Genomic DNA, 19,866 nt, shown 5'->3' on the forward strand with positions numbered 1-19,866 from the left:
GTTTCTGAGCCATCCATTTGGTTCCATTGGTCTATATGTCTGTCTTTATGCCAGTACCATGTTGTTGTTTTTTAAAGATTTATTTTTTATTTATTTCTCTCCCCTTTCCCCCTGCCCCCGTTGTCTGCTTTCTGTGTCCATTCATTGTATGTTCTTTTGTGTCTGCTTGCATTCTTGTCAGTGGCACTGGGAATTTGTGTCTTTTTTGTTGCGTCCTCTCTCCATGTGTGTGGTGCCACTCCTGGGGGGGGGGCAGGCTGCGCTTTTTTTGCACAGGGTGTCTCTCCTTGCGGGGCGCATTCCATGCACATGGGGCTCCCCTACATGGGGGACACCCCCTACATGGCATGGCACTCCTTGCATGCATCAGCACTGTGCGTGGGCCAGCTCCCCACACGGATCAGGAGGTCCTGGGTTTGAACTCTGGACCTCCTGTATGGTAGGCGGATACTCTTATCAGTTGAGCCAAATCTGCTTCCCATCATGTTGTTTTTACCATTGTAGCAAAGTAATATGATTTAAAGTCTGGCGATGAGAGTCCTCCAGCTTTGCTTTTCCTTTTTAAGATGTTTCTGGCTATTCAGGACCCTTACCCTTCCAAATAAATTTGATAATCGTGTGTTCAATTTATTTAAAAAATGCTGGTGGAATTTTTATCAGGATTGCATTGAATCTGTATATCAATTTGAGTAGAACTGACATCTTAATATTTAGTCTTCCAGTCTGTGTACATGGAATGTTCTTCCAGGTATTTAGGCCTTTTTTTGATTTCTTTTAACATTCTTTTAACAGAAAACTTGCATTCAGTTTTCTGAGTACAAGTGCTTTACATCGTTGGTTAAGTTTATTCTTGACTATTTGAGTTTTATCTGTCATATTTTCACCGCTCTTTTGACTTTTTTACTTTTACTGATATAATCTTAATTTCTAGACTCTCTTCCGGGCCTTTCTCTCCTGTCTTCTTTTCAGGCTCTAGCACACCCTTTAGTATTTCCTGAAAATCCAATCTCTTGGTTAGAAATTCTTTCAGTTTCTGTTGATCTGTGAATATTCTAAACTTGCCCTCATTTTTTAAAGACAATCTTGTTGGAAATTTTTCTTGGCTGGAAATTTTTCTCTTGTAGTATGTTAAAGAGATGTGATACTATTGTCTTCTTGCCACCATGGTTTCTGGTGAGAAATCAGCACTTAATCTTACTGGGATTCCCTTTTATGTTATGCATTGCTTTTCTCTTGCTGCTCTCAGAATTCTCTTTGTTATTGGCATTTGACATTCTGAAGTGTGTGTGTCTTGGAGTTGGTCTTTTTGGATTTTTTCGGATGGGAGTACGTTGTGCTTCTTGGACAGGGGATATCTATGTTCTTCAGTAGGGTTGGGAAATTTTCTACCATTATTTCTTCAAATGTTCCTTCTGCCCCTTTCCCCTTCTCTTCTGTCATGACACCCATGTGGCATCCATGGCACATATGTTTGCATGTCTCTTGTTGTTTAGTTCCCTGAGACCCTGTTCAGTTTTTTCCATTCTTTTTTCAGCTCTTCTTTTGTATGTTCCCTTTCAGAGGCCATTCTTCAAGCTCACCAGTCTTTTCTTCTGCCTCCCTCAAATCTGCTATTATGATTCCAATTTTTTAAAAATTATATTCACCACACCTTTCATTCCTATAAGATCTGCTATTTCTTTAATGTATGCTTTCAAATTCTTTGTGCTCATCCAATGTCTTCCTAATATCCTTAATCTCTTTAGCCATCTCATTTAATTTATTAAGATTTGTTTGAACATCTGTGATTAGTTGTCTCAACTCCTTTATGTCATCTGGAGTTTTCTCTTGTTCCTTTAACTGGGCCGTATCTTCCTGTTTCTTGGTGTGGATTGTAATTTTTTGTTGGCATCTTGGCACCTGGCTTGCTAGAGTATTTATTCTGGGTGGTTTTTCTCTTTAGTTTTTAGGGCTTCCTGCCCTTTCTCCCTTGCTGGTTGTGCAGCACCAAGATAGTAGTTGGTGCTGTAAGCTGTGGAGGCTCAAGCTGCCCTCATTGCACCAGGGACAGATGAAGCTTCTCCCAACTTTCTCCTTTGCCAGGGGGTAGGGACAGAGTCACAGCTGTGTGGAATAATTCAAGTTGTGCACGCCTAGACTGTAGTTGCCCAGAGAGACTGATGAAGCTTCACACCCCTGTCTCCCCTGCCTGGGGCTGGGATGGAGCTGCAGGTGTGGGCAGCAATCTACGCAGTGTGGGTCCAAGATGACCACCGCTGCCCTGATAGACTTCCGATTTTCAGTCCATGCCAGCCGAAGTTCTCTGCAGTTGCCTGGATAGGCTGGTGCAGGGCTCCTCAGCCTCCTCCCTGCCAGAGGCGGGGCTGAAGCCTGGGCTAGGGCTGCAGGCTGATCTGTGTGAAAGAGACCATTTCTACCATCAGTGTGACTTTCGGTCAGCCTGGCTTCCCCTCATGCTAGGGGAAGAGTTAAAATGGTGCCACTGGCCTCTCTCCGACCTGGACAAGTTCATACTCTAGTTGTTCCTAGGGCTGTACTCCAGCCAGTCAAATTCACCAATCAGTAGCTGAAATTGGTGGCCAGCCGTCTCTTCCTCCCCCGTTTTTGGGACATGGAGCTTCAAATTCCAGCCATGGAATAGCTCCTGGGGCGGCTTGTGCTGCCAAAGTAGGATAATCACTGGCCTCTGCGGCTTGGCCAGTAATTTCCCAGAGAGGCTGGCGCAGGTCCCCACAGCTTCCTCCCTGCTGGAGGTGGGGCTGGGGCCTAGGCTAGAGCTGCAATCTGCCCTGGATGGAAAGAAGCCAGTCCCCACCAGCACTGGGATGCTCAGTCCGCCCCGCTTCCCCCCGTGCCAGGCGCGGAGTTAAAGTGGAGGTCACCAGCCTCTTTTGACTTGGACAGGCTCAAACTTTAGCTGTTCTTAGGATTATACTTTCGCCAGTGGAATCTCCTCATCAGTAGCTGAAGTTGGAGCCCACCCGTCTCTTCCTCCCTGTTTTGGGAAGTGGAGGTCTCAATTCCAGTCATGGAGCAGCTCCCGAGGCGGCTTGAGCCTCCAGTGGAGGATGGGCTTCAGCCTCCGGGGCGTGGAGCCTCTACTTACGCGTCTTCTCTGCAGGTGGGCAGTCTCCTCCTTCCTTTCCTTCAGGGATGTGGCAGGATGCTCTTCTGGTCGCCTGGAGCCCCCACACAGGTGCTTCAGCAGCTCCAGAGAGCTCTGGGTGATTACCACCTGCCCTGTAGCAGGAGCTGACTCCAGGAGTTCCTCACTCTGCAGCCTTCTTGCTGGTTGTTCTGCCATAAGCTTTTGTAGACAAAATTTGTTAGACCAAGGTAGGTCTCTCTTATTCCTAGTTTTCTAGCAATTTTTAGTTTGTAACGGTGCTCATCCTTCATCTATAAAAACCAATTGTGGGAAGCGGCTGTGGCTCAAGCAGTTGAGCTCCCGTTTACCATGTGGAGGACCCAAGTTCGATCCCCCGGGCCCCCTGGTAAAAAGAAAAATGGCATCCCAGACTGGCGCAGTGCGGCACAGGCCCCCATGTGGCATGGAGAGGCGCACCAAGAAAAGAATACGATGAGGCAACAGATTAAAAACAACAGCAACAATCGTGGTTTTATGCTTCAGTTTTCTGTGAATGTAGGGAGCTCGGCCTGCAGTTTCTGGCTCTGATTTTCAGATGTTAAGTGCCATTGTGTTCCTGCAATAACTCCAGCTGGTTGTGATTTCATATAGCCTTTCTGTATTGCTAGATTAGAGTTTTCCCATTTTGTTTAGAGAGACTACTCTGTAATTTTCCTTGCCTGTAATGTGCTTGATGGGTTTTGATATCAGGGTTTATGCTAATCTCATAAACTACTTTGGGAAAGGTCCCATCTATTTCTGTCCTCTGGAAGACTTTATACAACATTGTTATTTCTTCTTCAAATGTTTGGAAGAATTCACTAGTGAAGCCATAAGAACCTGAGGTTTCTTTGGGTAAAAATTTGCATTTCAGTAATAAATGCAGGAAGTGGATGTGGCTCAAGCAGTTGGGTGCCTGCCTATCACAGAAGGTTCCTGGTGCCTCCTGGAGAAGAGCAGACAATGAGCAGACAGATGAGGGAGCCATCTTGGCGGGGGTGGGGGTGGGGGGGTGGTAAATTTAAAATTAAAAATAAATGCAATATTTTTAATAGATGATACACTTAGATTTTCTGTTCTGTCAAATTTGTTTTATTTTTTTGAGGAATTGTACATTTCATCCAACTTGTCAAAGACTACATATTCTTTTCTCATTCTGATACTGGTAATTTGTCTTCTCTTTGTTTTTGCTAGGAGCTTACTAGTTTTTTTTTTATTTCTCTCCCCTTCCCTCCCCACCCACCACTTATCTGCTCTCTGTGTCCATTCGCTGTGTGTTCTTCTGTGACCGCCTCTTTCCTTATCAGTGGCACTGGGAATCTGTGTATCTCTTTGTTGCATCATCTTGCTATGTCAGCTCTCCATGTGTGCAGCACCATTCCTGGGCAGGCTGCACTTTCTTTCGTGCTGGGCGGCTCTCCTTATGGGGCGCACTCCTTACGGGGCACATTCCCTGCACGTGGGGCTCCCCTATGCGGGGGACACCCCTGCGTGGCAGGGCACTCCTTGCGTGCATCAGCACTGCACATGGGCCAGCTCCACATGGGTCAAGGAGGCCTGGGGTTTGAACCGCGGACCTCCCATGTGGTAGGCAAATGCTGTAACCACTGGGCCAAGTCTGCTTCCTGAGGAGCTTCCTAGTTTTAATCATCTTTTAAAAGGAGCAAATTTGATTGCTGATTTTTCTCTATTGTGCTTTCATTTTCTGTTTTATTAATTTCAGCTCTTATCCTCATTGTTTGTTTCCTTAAGTTTGATGTGCTATGTTCTTGAAATGGAAACACATTTTCAACCTTTTTTCCATAGTAATATGTGCATTTAAGACTATGAACTTCCTTCTGAACACTGCTTTAGCTTCATCTTCATTATCATTTCATTCAAAATATTTCCTAATTTCCATCTTGATTTCTTCTTTGACCCATGAGTTATTCGTATTTTTCTGATTAGCATTTTGTTACTGGCTTTTAGCTTAATTCCACTCTTGTCAGTGAACACACATTTTGGTTACTGGAAGTTTGTCAAGGCTTTTTCTTGACGACCCACCATGGGGTCGGGCAGATGATCCCTGTGAGTTCTGAAAGCTTGCCTCCTGTCGTGTGGGTACAGCTGCTGCACTGCTCTTCTGACTAGTGTTGCCGGAGCTTCCTCTGACCCTTGACTTTAACCCCTCGCGTCTGTGTATGGTGGGTGTCCTGGAGCCCGCACACGGCTGGGGCATGTTCTTAACCACTTGCCGATCTTTCCTTCCTGTTGGTGCCTGTCGAGCATTCACGTGAAGTGGTGACCCGTACAGCTGGCTGTCCACTGTTCCCTATTCATTGCACATGTGCTTTTTTATATGATTCTATTTATATGTCACTTTCACATTTTCTGGCATGGCTTTCTTCACGTGTACAATGTACATGTAACGAAGCCCACCTTCAAGACATACCATCCCGCCTCGTGGCGCCTCAGGAGGTGCAGGGCCCTGACAGCTGGCTCGGCCGGCCCTCCACCCGGCCTTCCGTCTAGGGGTCCCTGGGCGGCATCCCCCACGCACTTTCCTGTGCTTCAGGTGTATCTTCTAGACCGAGTAAGAAGCATTCATTCGCTCCTTCTTTGGTGGCTTTTCCCCTCCTTGTGGAGATCCACATCTCTGACCCATATCACTGTCTTTCTGCCCCAAAACTTACTTTTAATATTTCTGGGAGGGCAGTTTTGCTGGAGATGAATCCCCTTGTTTGTTGTTTTTCTGAAAAAGTCTTTATTTCTCCTTTACTTTTGAAGGATAATTTCACTGGAAATAGAATTCTAGTTTTGTGGGGTGTTTTCTTCCAACACTTATATTTTCACTCCATTCTCTTTGCTTGCATGGTTTGTGATGAGAAATCCTTCGGAATTCTCTTTTTCCTCTAAGTAAGGTGTTTCCCCCTGCCCGCCCCCACCACCCCAGCCCCGGCTTCTTTCAAGATGTCCTCTTGTTCTTTGGTGTCCTGCAGTTGGGGTATAGCTTAGGTGTGGTTTCCTTGTATTTATCCTGCTTGGTGTTTTCCGAGCTCCCTGGATCTGTCATCTGGTGTCAGGCATTATTCCTGTAAATTCCTCGCTTGCTGTTACTGTTGCTGGCATTGTACTGCCCTTAATCTCCAGGACCTGGGGGTGCGTTACCTCCCGCGGCACGGGGGCTTGCACGGCCCTTAGTGGGGGGAGCAGCCTGGGTACCTGACTGCGGAGAGCTGAGACGCGGTGAGGACGGGGCCCACGTCCTCGGAGCACAGCAGCCTCCAGGGCGGAGCAGCCCGTCCACAGCAGTAGGCACCGAGCTCTGCCAGCCCGGACAGCAGCAGGCAGGCTCCCCTAGAGAACCCAGGACAGGCGCCGTGTGCCGGCCCCTGGACTTCAGCCAGTGTGTCGCATTACAGACCTCCAGGCTCCCAGATGCTCAGTGGTCCTTGCGCCGCTGTGTGTGGCGCTGTGTGGCAATTTTGTTACAGCAGCACAGAAAACTAGTTACTTCAAATAGGTATTCCCATTACACGTACGTTATCTCTTGAAATTGTCCCACAGTTTTAGGATGCTTTTGTTATTTCATTGCTTTTTCTCTTTGCCTTTGGAGAGTTTCTAGTGACCCCTCTTCAGCCTCACTGATCCTCCCCAGGTGACCCCGGAGGCGGTGTTTGTTTCTTTGTTCTTGTCAGCGTTTACTTTTGGCGCTTCCTTTCTCTACCACCTGCATGGGTCTGTGTCCACTCACCACTCCTTAGCATGGGAACCACAGTTACTTTAAATTTCTGCTCTGATAATTCCAACATTCCTCCATATCTGAGTTCTGATGCTTGCCTGTTCAGACTCTTCTGCCTTTTGGCATGTCTTGTAATGTTTTTAAGAGCCAGGTTTGTAGTGACAGGAGCCGAGGCACCCAGGCCTTTGTGCGCAGCGTCGTGGTCATCGCGCTGGGAGCTGGTCCGTGTGTGCCGCTGCTGTAGCTCCAGTTCCCAGCAGCTTCAGATTCCTGTAATGTCCCTGTTTTTGCCAGCCCTCTTGACTTGGAGTTTCCCAAAGTATCCTCTTTCAGCTCAAACCTGCCATTATTATACTGGACTCCTGCTGGAGTGTAATCTTACAACTGAGTCCCTCCCCACAGTGTTCCCCATCGATTCCACCAACCCTGAGCCCTGTTTTTCCCCTCAGGTGAGGTGGGAAGGCTGCAGGACTGGAGTGGGGGGGTCCCTGGAGAGGACAAGCTCCTCCCCCTCCCCTGCCAGAGCACAGCAGGGGCCTCGGGGCCCCGTCTCCGCTCGTCCATCAGAGGCCATTTCGGCTTCCTGTGCTCAGAGGCTCCTGAGAAACGGTTCTCGGCCCAGCTGTCCCGGTTTTGGGGACTTCCGCTCTTGGCGGGTACCTGGGACGTCACGGGTCTCGTCTGTCATGTGGTCAGGACGCGCCTCAGGGTCCCTCGACTTTCTGGATGTGTCGTCTCAGTCTGTCCACTGTAGAGAAAGGTCTTACAGTCTCCTCCATGACATGGATTTCTCAGCTTCTTTTTAGTTTTGCCAGCGCTTGCAGTACATTTTGAAGCTGTTACTGGGTGCCTGGGGCTCAAGGTTTGGCCTCTGTAGGTGACTGACCACCGCCTAGAAAGCCCTGAAGGTGTCTCTGCAGGACAGCGGGACCCGCTGGGCTTTGTGGTTGGTGTTCGTACGGTTTTCCTTCACGCATCGTTTTCGTCTTGACCTAGAAGTATGTTTCCTCCACACACACTTGAAAACAGTGTAGTAGCTATTCACCGAGTGGTTTTCTCGTGTAGTCACTGTGTCCTTACTGATTTAGTTGAGTTTGGGCCATCATTTCGCTGCCCTTCTGCAGCCTGTCAGTGCACATTTACAGCCTCCTCCTCGGCTGAGCCTGGCACGTCACGGCCGAGCGCCACCTGCCTCTGCATCGAAGGTCCCTTCCCACCAGGCGCTCCGGCCTGCCTCTTCAGCCTTGCTCTCAGTTTTTCCCACGTCTTCCTCTACTTCTTTTTTACCTTTTTTCTGTTCCTTTCTCCAGTGCGCCTCATTTTGCTTCCACTTCTGTCGATTTTCCTTCACTTGCAGGCTCCTTTATTTTCCACCCATTTTCGTCTCCCCTCCCACACAGGATCCAGCAGCTCCTGAACCAACACTGCTCACGGCGCGCTGAGGAATCCTTTCAGTTGAAGGCCTGGGTTAAACGTGTCTTTCGCATTTATGTTGGGAAAAGCGCCAGCATTTATGGAATTAGAGTGGCCTAAAGGGCCCTGCGGTGCGACCACAGGGCGGGCACGCCCCAGGCGGGTGCCGCCTGTGCTTGGCACCCGCCTGCTTCATTCCCCAGGATTCGCCAGGCACATGGCCACGCAGGGCACAGGCTCTGCAGGCACCCAGTGCCCCAGGACCTGCAGCAGTGGCCAGCGGGGGGGTGGCCGCACGGCCCCTGACTGTCCGTCTCTTCCACAGCCCAGCCCCTGCTGAAGCCGAGGAGCCGACGCCGCGGGGCCACCAGCCAGTGACGAGCAGGCGCGTCCCCTCCTGAGGAAGGAGCGGACACTGGAGGACGTGCGCCGGGGCGGGGGCAGGGCATGGGGGGCAGCTCTCCCCCACGCCTGGCCTCCCTATTAAACTTGCCTCAAACGTGTCTGTGCTGCCTCTGATGTTGGTGGGCATGAGTGGTCGCCCGGGGCCAGGGGCCAGCTGGAGGCCAGAGGACGCCTCCCCGGCGCAGCCTGGGCTGCGGGGACTGGGGGCAGGGCCCTCGAGCAGCGCGGTCTCAACCGCTGACGTGCAGTGTGAAGCGCAGGCCTTTGCGTTATTAAGTAAGGCCAGCGACCGGCCGGGGCTGGGCGGGCTGAAGCCTGACCCGGGCCTGCCGCGCAGTTCGCGCTGCTCAGCACACGCGTGCATACGTGGCGTCCACCTTGCACAGCTTCACGCACCAGAGAAGACTGACTGTGCTTTTAGATCCTGCCCAGAACGAAGGGGGACGCGCAGTGATAAAAACTCAAGGACCCCTGACTGGAAAGGCAGGCGCGCTGGGCCCAGGACGCCGGGCTCGGGAGGCGCGGGGTGCAGCTGCCTCGCCGGGGCTTGTTCTTGCGCGGCCAACACACAAGCCCGGGCTGCTCACACAGGTGTGCGCCAGCCCTGCACGGATTTGTGTAAACTCGTGCGTTCACTGGCCAGCATCCCACAGCCTTCTGCCCAGAGGGCTGCCCATTCGTCCCTGACAGCCCATGGGCAGCTCACAAGCCTCCCCTGTGGCCTGCTCTGCCAGGCCTGAGCGCGCCTGGGAGCATCCGGCTGGTGGTCGCGTTTGCTGCTGCGTGCACGGGCCTGGGCAGACCCGCTCTTCTCTGTTGCCTGCAGTGGCATCCAGGGGTCTCCCAGATGCTGCTGTTACAGGGTTCAGGGAAGTGCAGCCGAGATGAGGTGAAGGACTGTCCTCCTGTGAACTCAGCCGCAGGACGGTGACAAGTGGCCCCGTCGCTTGGACAAGGTGCCCTGGGGGAGGGCCAGCTGCTGGCCAGGGGCCTTCCATGCTGACCTTGGCGGCAAAGCATCTTCAGTGCCGTGAAAGGAAAAGCCTTCCCTTATATTTGAACTTTATAATTTTACAGATCAACTTTTATTTCATTCAATCCTTAAAACAGGCCCCCCTCTTGAAATAAGTATGGTAGTTTTCCATTTCAGGTGAAAAAGACCAGCATGGAGTCCCCTGACTGGCCCAAGGCCACTGGTGATGGGGCCAAGTCAGCCACCACGGCCTGAGGTCTGAGATGACCACTGGCCTGTGACCTTCTGTATTAGCCAGCCAAAGAGGCGCTGATGCAAAATACCAGAAATGGGTTGGTTTTTATAAAGGGTGTTTATTTGGGGTAGGAGCTTACAGATATCAGGCCATAAAGCATAAGTTACTTCCCTCACAGTCTATTTCCACGTGTTGGAGCAAGATGGCTGCTGACGTCTGCAGGGCTCAGGCTTCCTGGGCTCCTCTGGGCTCAGCTCCTCTGTTTCCTCCACAAGGTCAGCTGTAGACTATGAGGCGAACGGCTCTGTCTCTCTCCCTGGGGCTCCAGCTTCAGCATCACACTCCATCAAAACTCCAACATTAAGAACCCCCACTCTGTCCCTTGCCTTTTATCTGTGAGTCTGTACACCAAGGGGTGGGGACTCAGCACCCTAATGACGTGGTCCAATCAAAGCCCCAATCATAACTCAATCAGGCCCAGGTACAGACCAGATCGCAAACATAATCCAGTATCTGTTTCTGGAATTCATAACGTATCAAACTGCTCCGCCTTCTGTGAGGCTCTCAGCTGCGGCGCCGAATCCCACCGCTCCAAGCAGCTGCAGCACTGACGTCAAAAGACGACCTTGGTGGAGAGACGGGTCCTGCCTGGAGGTTCCTCAAACACCTGCTCACGGGACGCACACAGCAGATGTCAGGGAGGTGAGGCACATCTGCAGCCACGCTGGGCCCTTTGCTGTAAGAAACAAGCAGCATTTAAGGAGGAGAATGACTTTTTAGTGTAATATAGAACAAAAGATTCCAGAGACACAAATCAGACCAGTTCACGACAGCAAAGCAAGTGCGTCTTTCAGTTGGTCTAGTTCTTCAAGGAAGCTGGGTAGTTCTGATGGCCAGCAGACCCCACGCCAGCTGTCCCTGCTCAATGCCCGACGCAGCGACCTCGTCCCCGCACACCAGAGCACCAAGCCCCGCTCGGGTCAGGCCCTTGGCCTGGAGCCTTGTGCCTCGGCTCGGCTGCGGTCCACAGAGGCCCCACCCTCTCAGCCGCGTCAGTGCCAGAGGCAGGCAAGACCAGCTGCAGAGGCGCAGAGGCTGAGGCATGGGCGGGCGCTGCTTCCAGGCACACGTGGCTGGGAAGCCCCTCCGGAGGCGTGGCCTTGGGCAGAGGGCAGAGGGCATGCCGGGGTCCCCGCCCCGGGGAAGGGCTTGTGAGCCTGGAGTGTGGTGAGCAGCAAGAAGCTGGCTGGAGGGGAAGGAGCTGGGGAGGGGGCTGGGTGGACCCCTCACCACGTTCAGGTCACTCACCACACACTCGGAAGGAGCACAGCGTCCCAGGTGGTCCTGGAGTGTCTGCTTAGCCACGGGGCCCCCGTGAAGTTTCATTTTGAGAAGAGAATGGGGGATGCGATCCAAGTCTAGCAGGAGACCCCTGCCTGAAGCTGGGACCCCAAATAGCTGCACCTCGTATTAGGGTGGATAAGGACGAAATCCTCACGATGGGAGCAGCAGGGAAACCACCTCCATCTCCTGCTGGTTGGGGGGGTTCTCCCCTGCGTGGTCTTAATTCACACTCTTGTAAGATCCCGAAATCCTAACATGTAAAATTTCACTCAACCAGCCACTGGCCAGTGGTGCCCGACACACTGTCCAGAAGCAAACGCAAATCCTCAGGAGAGCGCAGGCCAGTCCCACAGAGAGCGTCAGACAGACTCACCTTCCAGCAACTTCTCAAAACGAGAAATGGGTCATTAGCAAGACAGGAGAATCAGACCCACAAAGACGTGAAATGCTGGTAATGCTGGACACCAAATATTAAAATCACTACATTTCTAAAGAAGACAAGGCTAAAAACAGCAAGAGATTAGGAAAAAAGGGAAAAGGAGAGCTCTGGAAACAAAGATGTAATGGATGGATAAACACCCTGGAGGCACAGCTGAAGAGAGAATCAGAGAACTGCTAGAGCCCAGGCCAGGAGACCCACTGCCCCTCACTGCTTTTTTCCCAGGTGCACAGCCATTGTGTGAGAAATTGGGGGCTGGGCTGGAGAGCCGAGAAAAGGAGATTGCGCAATCAAATCCTGTTTGGATCAGTGACCTTGCCCCACCATATCCACTTGATAACCAAGAGTGGCCTCACTCTCTGATTCTTTCAAATATAATGTCTGACATATAATATTAAAAATTAGAAATGTGAAAATGACTCTGAAAAGAAAATGCCAGTAAAAACACATCCTCAGATAGCCCAAATGTTGGCATTGGCAGGCAAGGATTTCAAAATAACTATTTGAAAATGGGGAAATGATTAAAAAAAATTGGAGATTTCAACAAAGAAATGGAGTCTCTAAAATAGAATGAGTCACATTAGAACTAAAAAATATAATACCTTAAATTTTAAGAATGTTGGATGGGTTTTATAGCAGACTGGAATGGAAGAAAAAAATACCTGAACATGAAGATGGAGTAATAACTACTGAAAAATGTGAAAACCCAGAATAGAGTGTGAGATACATGTGGAATAATATCAAAATGTCTAATATGTGTGTGATGTGTACATGTATCTAATATTCATGTAATTGAAATCCTAGTAGAAAAGGAGAATTGGGTAGAAGAAATACAGGGAAAATGGCTGAAATTTTTCTCACATTGATTAAATGAAATCAACCCAACATCAACCCCAAAATTCAAGAGGCTGAGAAACACCCAAGCTGAATAAATAAAAAAATCACACTTAGGCACATAATAAACATTCTACTGAAAACCTAAAATAATGAAAACTCAGAAGTAGCTGGGGAAAAAAGACACAGTATATTCTGATCCGAAGCAATGGAAGCCAGAAGACAATGGAATGACTACTTCAGAGTGTTGAAAGAGAAATATAGGAAAACTAAATTTTAAAAAGCCTGCCAACTCAGAATCCTATACACAGCAAAAATAATTAAGAAATGAAAGCTAATAAAGATATTTTCAGATAGCCCAAACCTGTGAGACTTCACTGCTAGCATAATTTCACCCAAATCCTAAAGGAAGTTTATTGGGCTAAGAATGATACCAAGTGAAGCACAGACGTGCCAAAGGCAGGCAGGCTACTGAGAAGAGTAAATTGTGGGCAGTTAGTATTTTAGTTTCTTTCAAAGGACTGTATAAATGAACAGTAATAAGTGTACTGTAAAGTTTGTAATGCATGTGGGAGATAAAAAAAAAAGCACAGACAAGAGTGAGGGGGGATCAATTATACTGTGGGAAGATTCTTACATTGTAACCTTGTGAAATGCCAATTCAAGGTGAACTACATAGATATACTTCTCAGTCACTAAGAAATAGGTATAGGTAAAAATCCAATAGAGGCTGTTTGCTAGTGGAAAAATAAAATAAATCTCTAGTCTCTGCTAAGTACGACTAAAGAACTGGACACTATAAAGCAAACTAAGAAATCTCTGAAAGGTGGAGAGAAGGCGGCAGACCACAGGGGCCCTGAGCCCTGAGGACGGTGGGGTGCTGCTCTGGGGTTTCTCCCCTCCCCCTGCACCCCTCTTTGCGTGTATCTCACACCTGGAGCTGCCAGAGCCGGCGGGGAAACCAACAAGCACTGATGAAGATGCCCCAGAGGGTCAAGGAAAGGGGCAGAAAAGCAGAACACTATAGTAATTGTTCCACACCAGCTAAACATTACAGAAAAAAACAAAACAAACCATGCCCCACTCCACATGTGCCAGGCAGGGTAGCATGAAGTGCCCAGTGCCCTCCCCCCCGGGCCGGAGGCAGCCAGGACCACCATTGGCTCCCCACTCACACGGGGAGGGGGAACGGGGTGCTCAGCTCTCCAGCCAGTGGGAACCTGAGCCCTCGGCCCGCCCGGCAGCACGAGGAGCTCCCAGCCTGACCCTGGCATCAGCAAAGCCGTGGGGAAGCCGGACTTGTGACCCCACCTGGAAGTAGGGAGGTGGCACCTGTCTCCTGCCACCGTGGTGTCAGAAGAAGCTAAACAGAAAGCTTAGGTACAACTCAGAATCGCACAACACTCAAAACGCCCAGGTTTCAATAATACTAAGAACCAGGCAGAGCTCAAAGTAAATGAAGACAGACAATCAGCTGATGCCAACACCAAAAGGACAGAAATGTTAGAACCATGATAAAAATGCTTCAACAATCACAGACATGACTGATATAAATGGGGGGGAAAGTCTCAGCAAAGAAATAGCATATAAGAAGAATAAAACTGAAATTTTATAACTGAAAAATACAAAAACCAAAATAAAACACAAAATCAGAATGGAGCAGAGGAATAGAAATTATACAATCTGAGCAGAGTGAATGTAGACTGCAAAAAACAAAACAAAAACCAAAAAAAAAAAAACCACAACAACAATCTCAGGGTCTTGTGGAACTATAACAATCTAAGATTCATGTCATCAAAATCCCAAAAGAAGAGATGAAAGGGGGATGGAAGGAAAAAACAATGGCTGAAACTTCGCCAGTTTAGCTAAAAAACATACCTATAGATTCAAGAAACTGAGTGAACCTCAGCAGGATAAACCCAAAGAAATCACCACCAAAACCTACTGCTAGGTTTTAGTCAAACTTCTGAGAACTAAAAACAAGGAAAAAACATTAATAGCAGTAAGAAAGAAATGACATGTTACCTATAGAAGAAAAATAATTTTAACAGATTTCTTTTTTTAAAGATTTATTTTTTCATTTTTTAAAATTTAATCCCCCCCCCCCCCCCCCCCCGCCCTGCTTGTCTGTTCTCTGTGTCTATTTGCTGCGTCTTGTTTCTTTGTCCGCTTCTGTTGTCGTCAGTGGCACGGGAAGTGTGGGCGGCGCCATTCCTGGGCAGGCTGCACTTTCTTTCACGCTGGGTGGCTCTCCTTACGGGCGTACTCCTTGCACGTGGGGCTCCCCTACGCGGGGGACACCCCTGCATGGCACGGCACTCCTTGCCCGCATCAGCACTGCGCATGGGCCAGCTCCACACGGGTCAAGGAGGCCCGGGGTTTGAACCGCGGACCTCCCATGTGGTAGACGGACGCCCCAACCACTGAGCCAAGTCCGTTTCCCAACAGTAGATTTCTTATCAGGAACCATGGAAGTCAGAAGGAAGTGGCACATGTTTCAAGTGCTGAAAGAAAGGAAATGTTAACCCAGAAACCTAAATCCACTGAAATATCCTTTAGGAATAAAAGTGAAACCAAGACATTATCAGATGAAGGAGTGTTAAGGGGATTTGTTACCAGCAGAGCTAACCTAAAAGAATGGCTAAAGGCAATCTTCTGAACAAAAAGGAAATGGTGAAAGAAAGAATCTTGGAACACTGAGATGGGAAACGGAACAACACAGAGAGTAGAAATATGGGTGTATTAGTCAGCCAAAGGGTGCTGATGCAAAATAACAAATCTGCTGGCTATTATAAAGAGTATGTATTTTGGGTAGGAGCTTACAGTTACCAGGCCATAAAGCATAAGTTACTTCCCTCACCAAAGTCTATTTCCACGTGTTGGAGCAAGATGGTTGCCGACGTCTGCGAGGGTTCAGGCTTCCTGGGTTCCTACGTTCCTGGGTCTGGCTTCTGTTTCCTCTGTGAGCTTACTCCCTGGGGCTCCAGCTTAAGGCTTCAGCATCAAACTCCAACACTGAAAACCCTCAACTCTGTCCTTTGCCATGCCTTTTGTCTGTGTCCCCATCCACCAAGGGGTGGGGACTCAACACCCCAATGATGTGGCTCAATCAAAGCTCTGATCATAACTTAATTATACGCAGGTGCAGACCAGATAACAAACATAATCCAATATCTATTTTTGGAATTCATAACCATATCAAACTACTACACTCTACCCTCTCAATTCCAAAAAGACATTACAATATTTGAAAAAACCTTAAATCAGTAACAATGCAAGTACTAAATCATATCACAATCAATTTAAAGAAATATAGTTTTTCTTGGGGCAAAGTCCTGTCTACTATACACCTCTGAAACTATAAAACAATTTACCTGTTTCCAATACACAAATGGACAAAGGATAAATATTTTCATTACAATTAGGAGAAACTGGGAGGGAAACGTGAGCCATGGGTCCTCTACAGTTCAGTAAACCTGCAGGGCATCCTCCATTCGATTTCAAAGTCTGGAAGTCATTCTTAAGAGGATGGCTTCTTCTCCTTGGGGCCATATGGGAACCCACCATTTCTAGTCTTGACTAATGGCCATTTTCTTGGTTTCACCCTTATCAAGCATCTCAGTGTTGACCAAACTCCAGACCTCACCCTCCGAACATTGGGGTGATTGCCAAAACTCACAACCTACCCAATCTTTGGGTTAGAGTCTTAATCTTCTTAGTACAGTGACATGAAGACAACATTCCCATTAATCTTTGGCAAACAGGCTCAAACCTCTCAGAGCAACAAGTTGACCACTGGGCCTTCCCTAACCCATGGAGGACAGGTTCACCCCTCTCAGATCTGTGGGGCGCTGACCTTAACCGCCCTAATCCTTGGGGAATGAGCTCCCCCTCTCTGTACCCTGAGGCAGCAAAACTCTCCCAGATCATTGGACAGGAATATCCACCCTCTTCAACTGCTGGGGCATAACTCACCCTCTCTCTCCATACACATGGCTGGGGCCCTCTCGGCCCAAGGTGATGTCCTGATTGCAGATCTCAGCTGCCATGGTTTTCCTCTTGAAGATTTATTGGTTTGGCACACAAGAAGCAGGGGTCTAAGTCATCAGACAGTAAGACTTTCCACAAGTCCTTCTGACATAACTGCACCTTCAATCCTGATTTACAAGTTCCAATTTTAGTTAAGTTCTCCAATGGGGGCCTTGATTTCCAGAGGCTTGGAACTTCCAGAATTAGTTTGTTTCTTTGTATCTGACAGTTCAGACCTCAGTATATTTCTCTCATCTAGCATTTTGCTATAAGCTGCAAGCAGAAGCCAAGCCACATTCTCTGGGTTTACTTTGGGAATTTCTTAAGCTACCTGCTCAGGCTCGCCATTTTCAAATTCTGCCTTCCATAAAACACCTGGAGTTAATCTTGGTAAGTTCTCTGCAACTTTAAAACATGGATCGTCTTTCCTCCAGTTTCCAGTAATAGTTTAATCATTTATTTCTAAGGCATCATAAAAAGTCTCTTTAGCATCCATATTGCTATCAGCAGTCTCTCCAAAGCACTATAGGTCTTTTCTTCCAAGCATCTCACAATTCCTCCAAAAAAAAAATACCCCTTACCCATTTATAAAATCATTCCAGCATTTCGGTAATTGCAAAAGCACTTAGCCACTCCTCGGTACCAAATTCTGTATGAGTCAGCCAAAGGGGTGCTAATGCAAAATACCAGAAATCTGCTGGCCATTATAAAGGGTATTTATTTGGGGTAGGAGCTTACAGATATCAAGCCATAAAGCATAAGTTACTTCCCTCACCGAAGTCTATTTCCATGTTTTGGAGCAAGATGACTGCTGACGTCTGCGAGGGCTCAGGCTTTCTGGGTTCCTATGTTCCTGGGTCTTGCTTCTCTCTGGGCTCAGGGTTCCTCTCTTCCTGGGGCTTTCTTCTCCTTCCTCTGTGAGCTTACTTCCCAGGGCTCCAGCTAAGGCTTCAGCATCAAACTTCAACATCCTCAAACTCTGTCTTTTGCCCTGTCTTTTATCTGAGTCCCCACCCTTTGGTGGGTGGGGACTCAACACCCTGATGTCGTGGCCTAATCAAAGCCCAAGTCATAACTCAATCACACCCAGGTACAGACCAGATTACAAACATAATCCAATATCTATTTTTGGAATTCATAACCATATCAAACTGCTATAATGGGTAAATACATTTTCCTTCTCCTCTAGGTTTTCTAAGTTATATCTTTCACTTGAAGGAAAATTTTTTAACACTAAAAAGATTCTAAATATATGTAGAAAAAATATATAAAACACAAATGTGGGAGGTTAAAAAAAGGGAGATAAGGGTTCTACACTTCAAATTAGTAAACTGCTGATACCAGGAGATTATGGTTAGTTACATTACTTAAACATATACATATGAACATATATAATACTTAGAGCAACCACTAAAGAGATAATAGATACACAAAGAGAATGTCAAAAACACGACTGAGGGGAGCAGATGTGGCTTAAGCAGTTGAGCACCTGCTTTCCACACGGGAGGTCCTGGGTTTGGTTCCTGGTGCCTCCTAAAAACAAAACAGAAAAAACAAACAACCACCAAAACTAATGAAAAAACAATTAAGTAGTATGATGTGGCACAGTGGTTGAGTGCCGGCTCTCCACATACTAGGTTCCAGGATTAATCCTCAGCCCTGGTACCTCTAAACAAACAAAAAAACCCATTACTGATAGTCAAAGTGGAGTATTAAAAAATGTTCAGGTAACCCACAGGAAGGGAGGAACCATACAAGAGAGTAACAACAAAAACAAATCAAAACAAAAGAAAAAGTCAAATGGCAAACTTAACGTATCAGTAATTCCATTATAGTTGCCGGACATTGTATGTCTTCCCATGGCCCACTGGGTGGACTGTGGGAGAGTGTGGGCTATGGTGTGGACCATTGACCATGAGGTGCAGTGGTGCTCAGAGGTTTATTCACCAAGTGCAATGAATGTCTCTTGATGATGGAGGAGGTTGTTGTTATGGGGGGAGGAGTGGCGTGAGAGGGGTGGGAGGTATATAGGGACCTCATATTTTTTTAATATAACATTAAAAAAATAAAGACAAAAATTGACAAAATATCTGGAAAAAAAAAAGGTAAATGGTCTAATATATCGATTAAAAGAAATTGGGAAAGTACATTAAAAAACCAAGTATAAGCTCTTTAGAACAATCTCATTTCAAATATAATGATATAGGCAGTTTGGAAGTAAAAGGATGAAAAAAAGAGATATTATGCAAATATTAATCAGAAGTAAGTAGATGTGGTGATTTGCCCCCAGAAAATCATTCCTTAAAGCTGGTTCCTTCCTGTGGGTGTGCACCTGCTGTGGGTGGCACCTTCTGATGAGGTGACTTCGGGAGGGTGTGGCCTAGGTGGGTCTTAATCTTTACAAGCTGTACGAATATGGAGAGACAGGCAAAAGCCAGAGGAGCTGGGAGAAAACCCCTGCAGCCAGAAGCTGACGGCAAGGGAACCTGGAAGAGAAGGGAGAGCCCAGCAGATGCCAGCAAGTGCCTTGCCATGGGACAGAGGAGCCCGGATGGCCAGCAGCGGTCTTCAGGGAGAAAGCTTCCCCTGACCATGCCTTGATTTGGACATTCTGGAAATGGGAACATGTATCCTGTGAGTGCCTGTCATTTTAATAGTGGAAGCATGTTCTAAGTTCACAGATCCCAGCCAGAGGAGAACTGTGCCCCAGGACAGGCCACACCAATATTCAGTTTTGATGGACTTTGTATATATTATTTCTAAAAAGGTTTAAGACTTTATGTGATGGAAATACTATATTTGCATATGGAAAGAACGTGAATTTGGGGTCCAGAGCATGGAATGTTCAGTTTGAGACTCTATGTGCCCCAGAAAATCATGTTCTTGAAGCTGGACCATTCCTGTGGGCGTGAACCTTATGTGGGCGGGAACTTTTGATTCAGTAACTTCAGTTGAGGTGCGGCCCAGGACGGGTCTTCATCTTCTTACTGGAGCCCTTTTTAATGGAATGAATATGGAGAGAGAGAGCCAAGGCCAGAAAAGCAAGAAGCTGAAACCAATGGAACCCAAGAGGAGAAGCTACAGGTGCTGAGAGAACGCCACTGCAGCCAGAAACTGACGGCAAGGAAACCCAGAACCGAAGGGAGAGCCCAGCAGATGCTGCCGTGTGCCCTGCCACGTGGCAGAGGAGCCCAGGATGGCCAGCTGCGGTTGTCAAGGAGAGAATGTCACCTGCTGATGCCTTGATTTGGACATTTCACAGCCTCAGAGCCGTAAGCTTGCAAGTCAGTAAGTTCCCAGTTTTGGTATATTTCATTTCGGCAGTCTGGCAAACTAAAACAGTAGG

The 19,866-nt window shown here is 47.9% G+C and overlaps 2 protein-coding genes across 13 annotated transcripts in view; one reads left to right on the forward strand and one right to left on the reverse strand.

Annotated features, from left to right (window-relative positions):
* Nucleotides 1-8,764, forward strand: part of TBCD (tubulin folding cofactor D) — a 241,723-nt gene extending 232,959 nt beyond the window's left edge. For all 6 annotated transcript variants that reach the window (XM_058284969.2, XM_071210865.1, XM_058284968.2 and 3 more), the window contains one exon: nucleotides 8,587-8,764. In XM_058284969.2, the coding sequence (XP_058140952.1) occupies nucleotides 8,587-8,601 (15 nt within the window). In that variant the 3' untranslated portion in view covers nucleotides 8,602-8,764. The remainder of the gene's footprint in view (nucleotides 1-8,586) is intronic.
* Nucleotides 8,765-9,972: 1,208 nt separating this feature from the next.
* The window catches only part of B3GNTL1 (UDP-GlcNAc:betaGal beta-1,3-N-acetylglucosaminyltransferase like 1), a 205,919-nt gene continuing 196,025 nt past the window's right edge, over nucleotides 9,973-19,866 (reverse strand). For 6 of the 7 annotated variants that reach the window (XR_009182581.2, XR_009182583.2, XR_009182584.2 and 3 more), the window contains one exon: nucleotides 9,973-10,610. Coding sequence is in view for 1 of the 7 variants with exons in the window: in XM_058284973.2 (XP_058140956.1) it covers nucleotides 10,569-10,610 (42 nt within the window). In the remaining 6 variants the exon portion in view is untranslated. Of the gene's footprint in view, nucleotides 10,611-14,609; nucleotides 14,996-19,866 lie in introns of those variants that run through there. The other variant, XR_009182582.2, reaches the window with a different exon arrangement.

The sequence above is a fragment of the Dasypus novemcinctus genome, chromosome 21 (genome assembly GCF_030445035.2).
Source record: "Dasypus novemcinctus isolate mDasNov1 chromosome 21, mDasNov1.1.hap2, whole genome shotgun sequence".
NCBI classification, from domain to species: domain Eukaryota; kingdom Metazoa; phylum Chordata; class Mammalia; order Cingulata; family Dasypodidae; genus Dasypus; species Dasypus novemcinctus.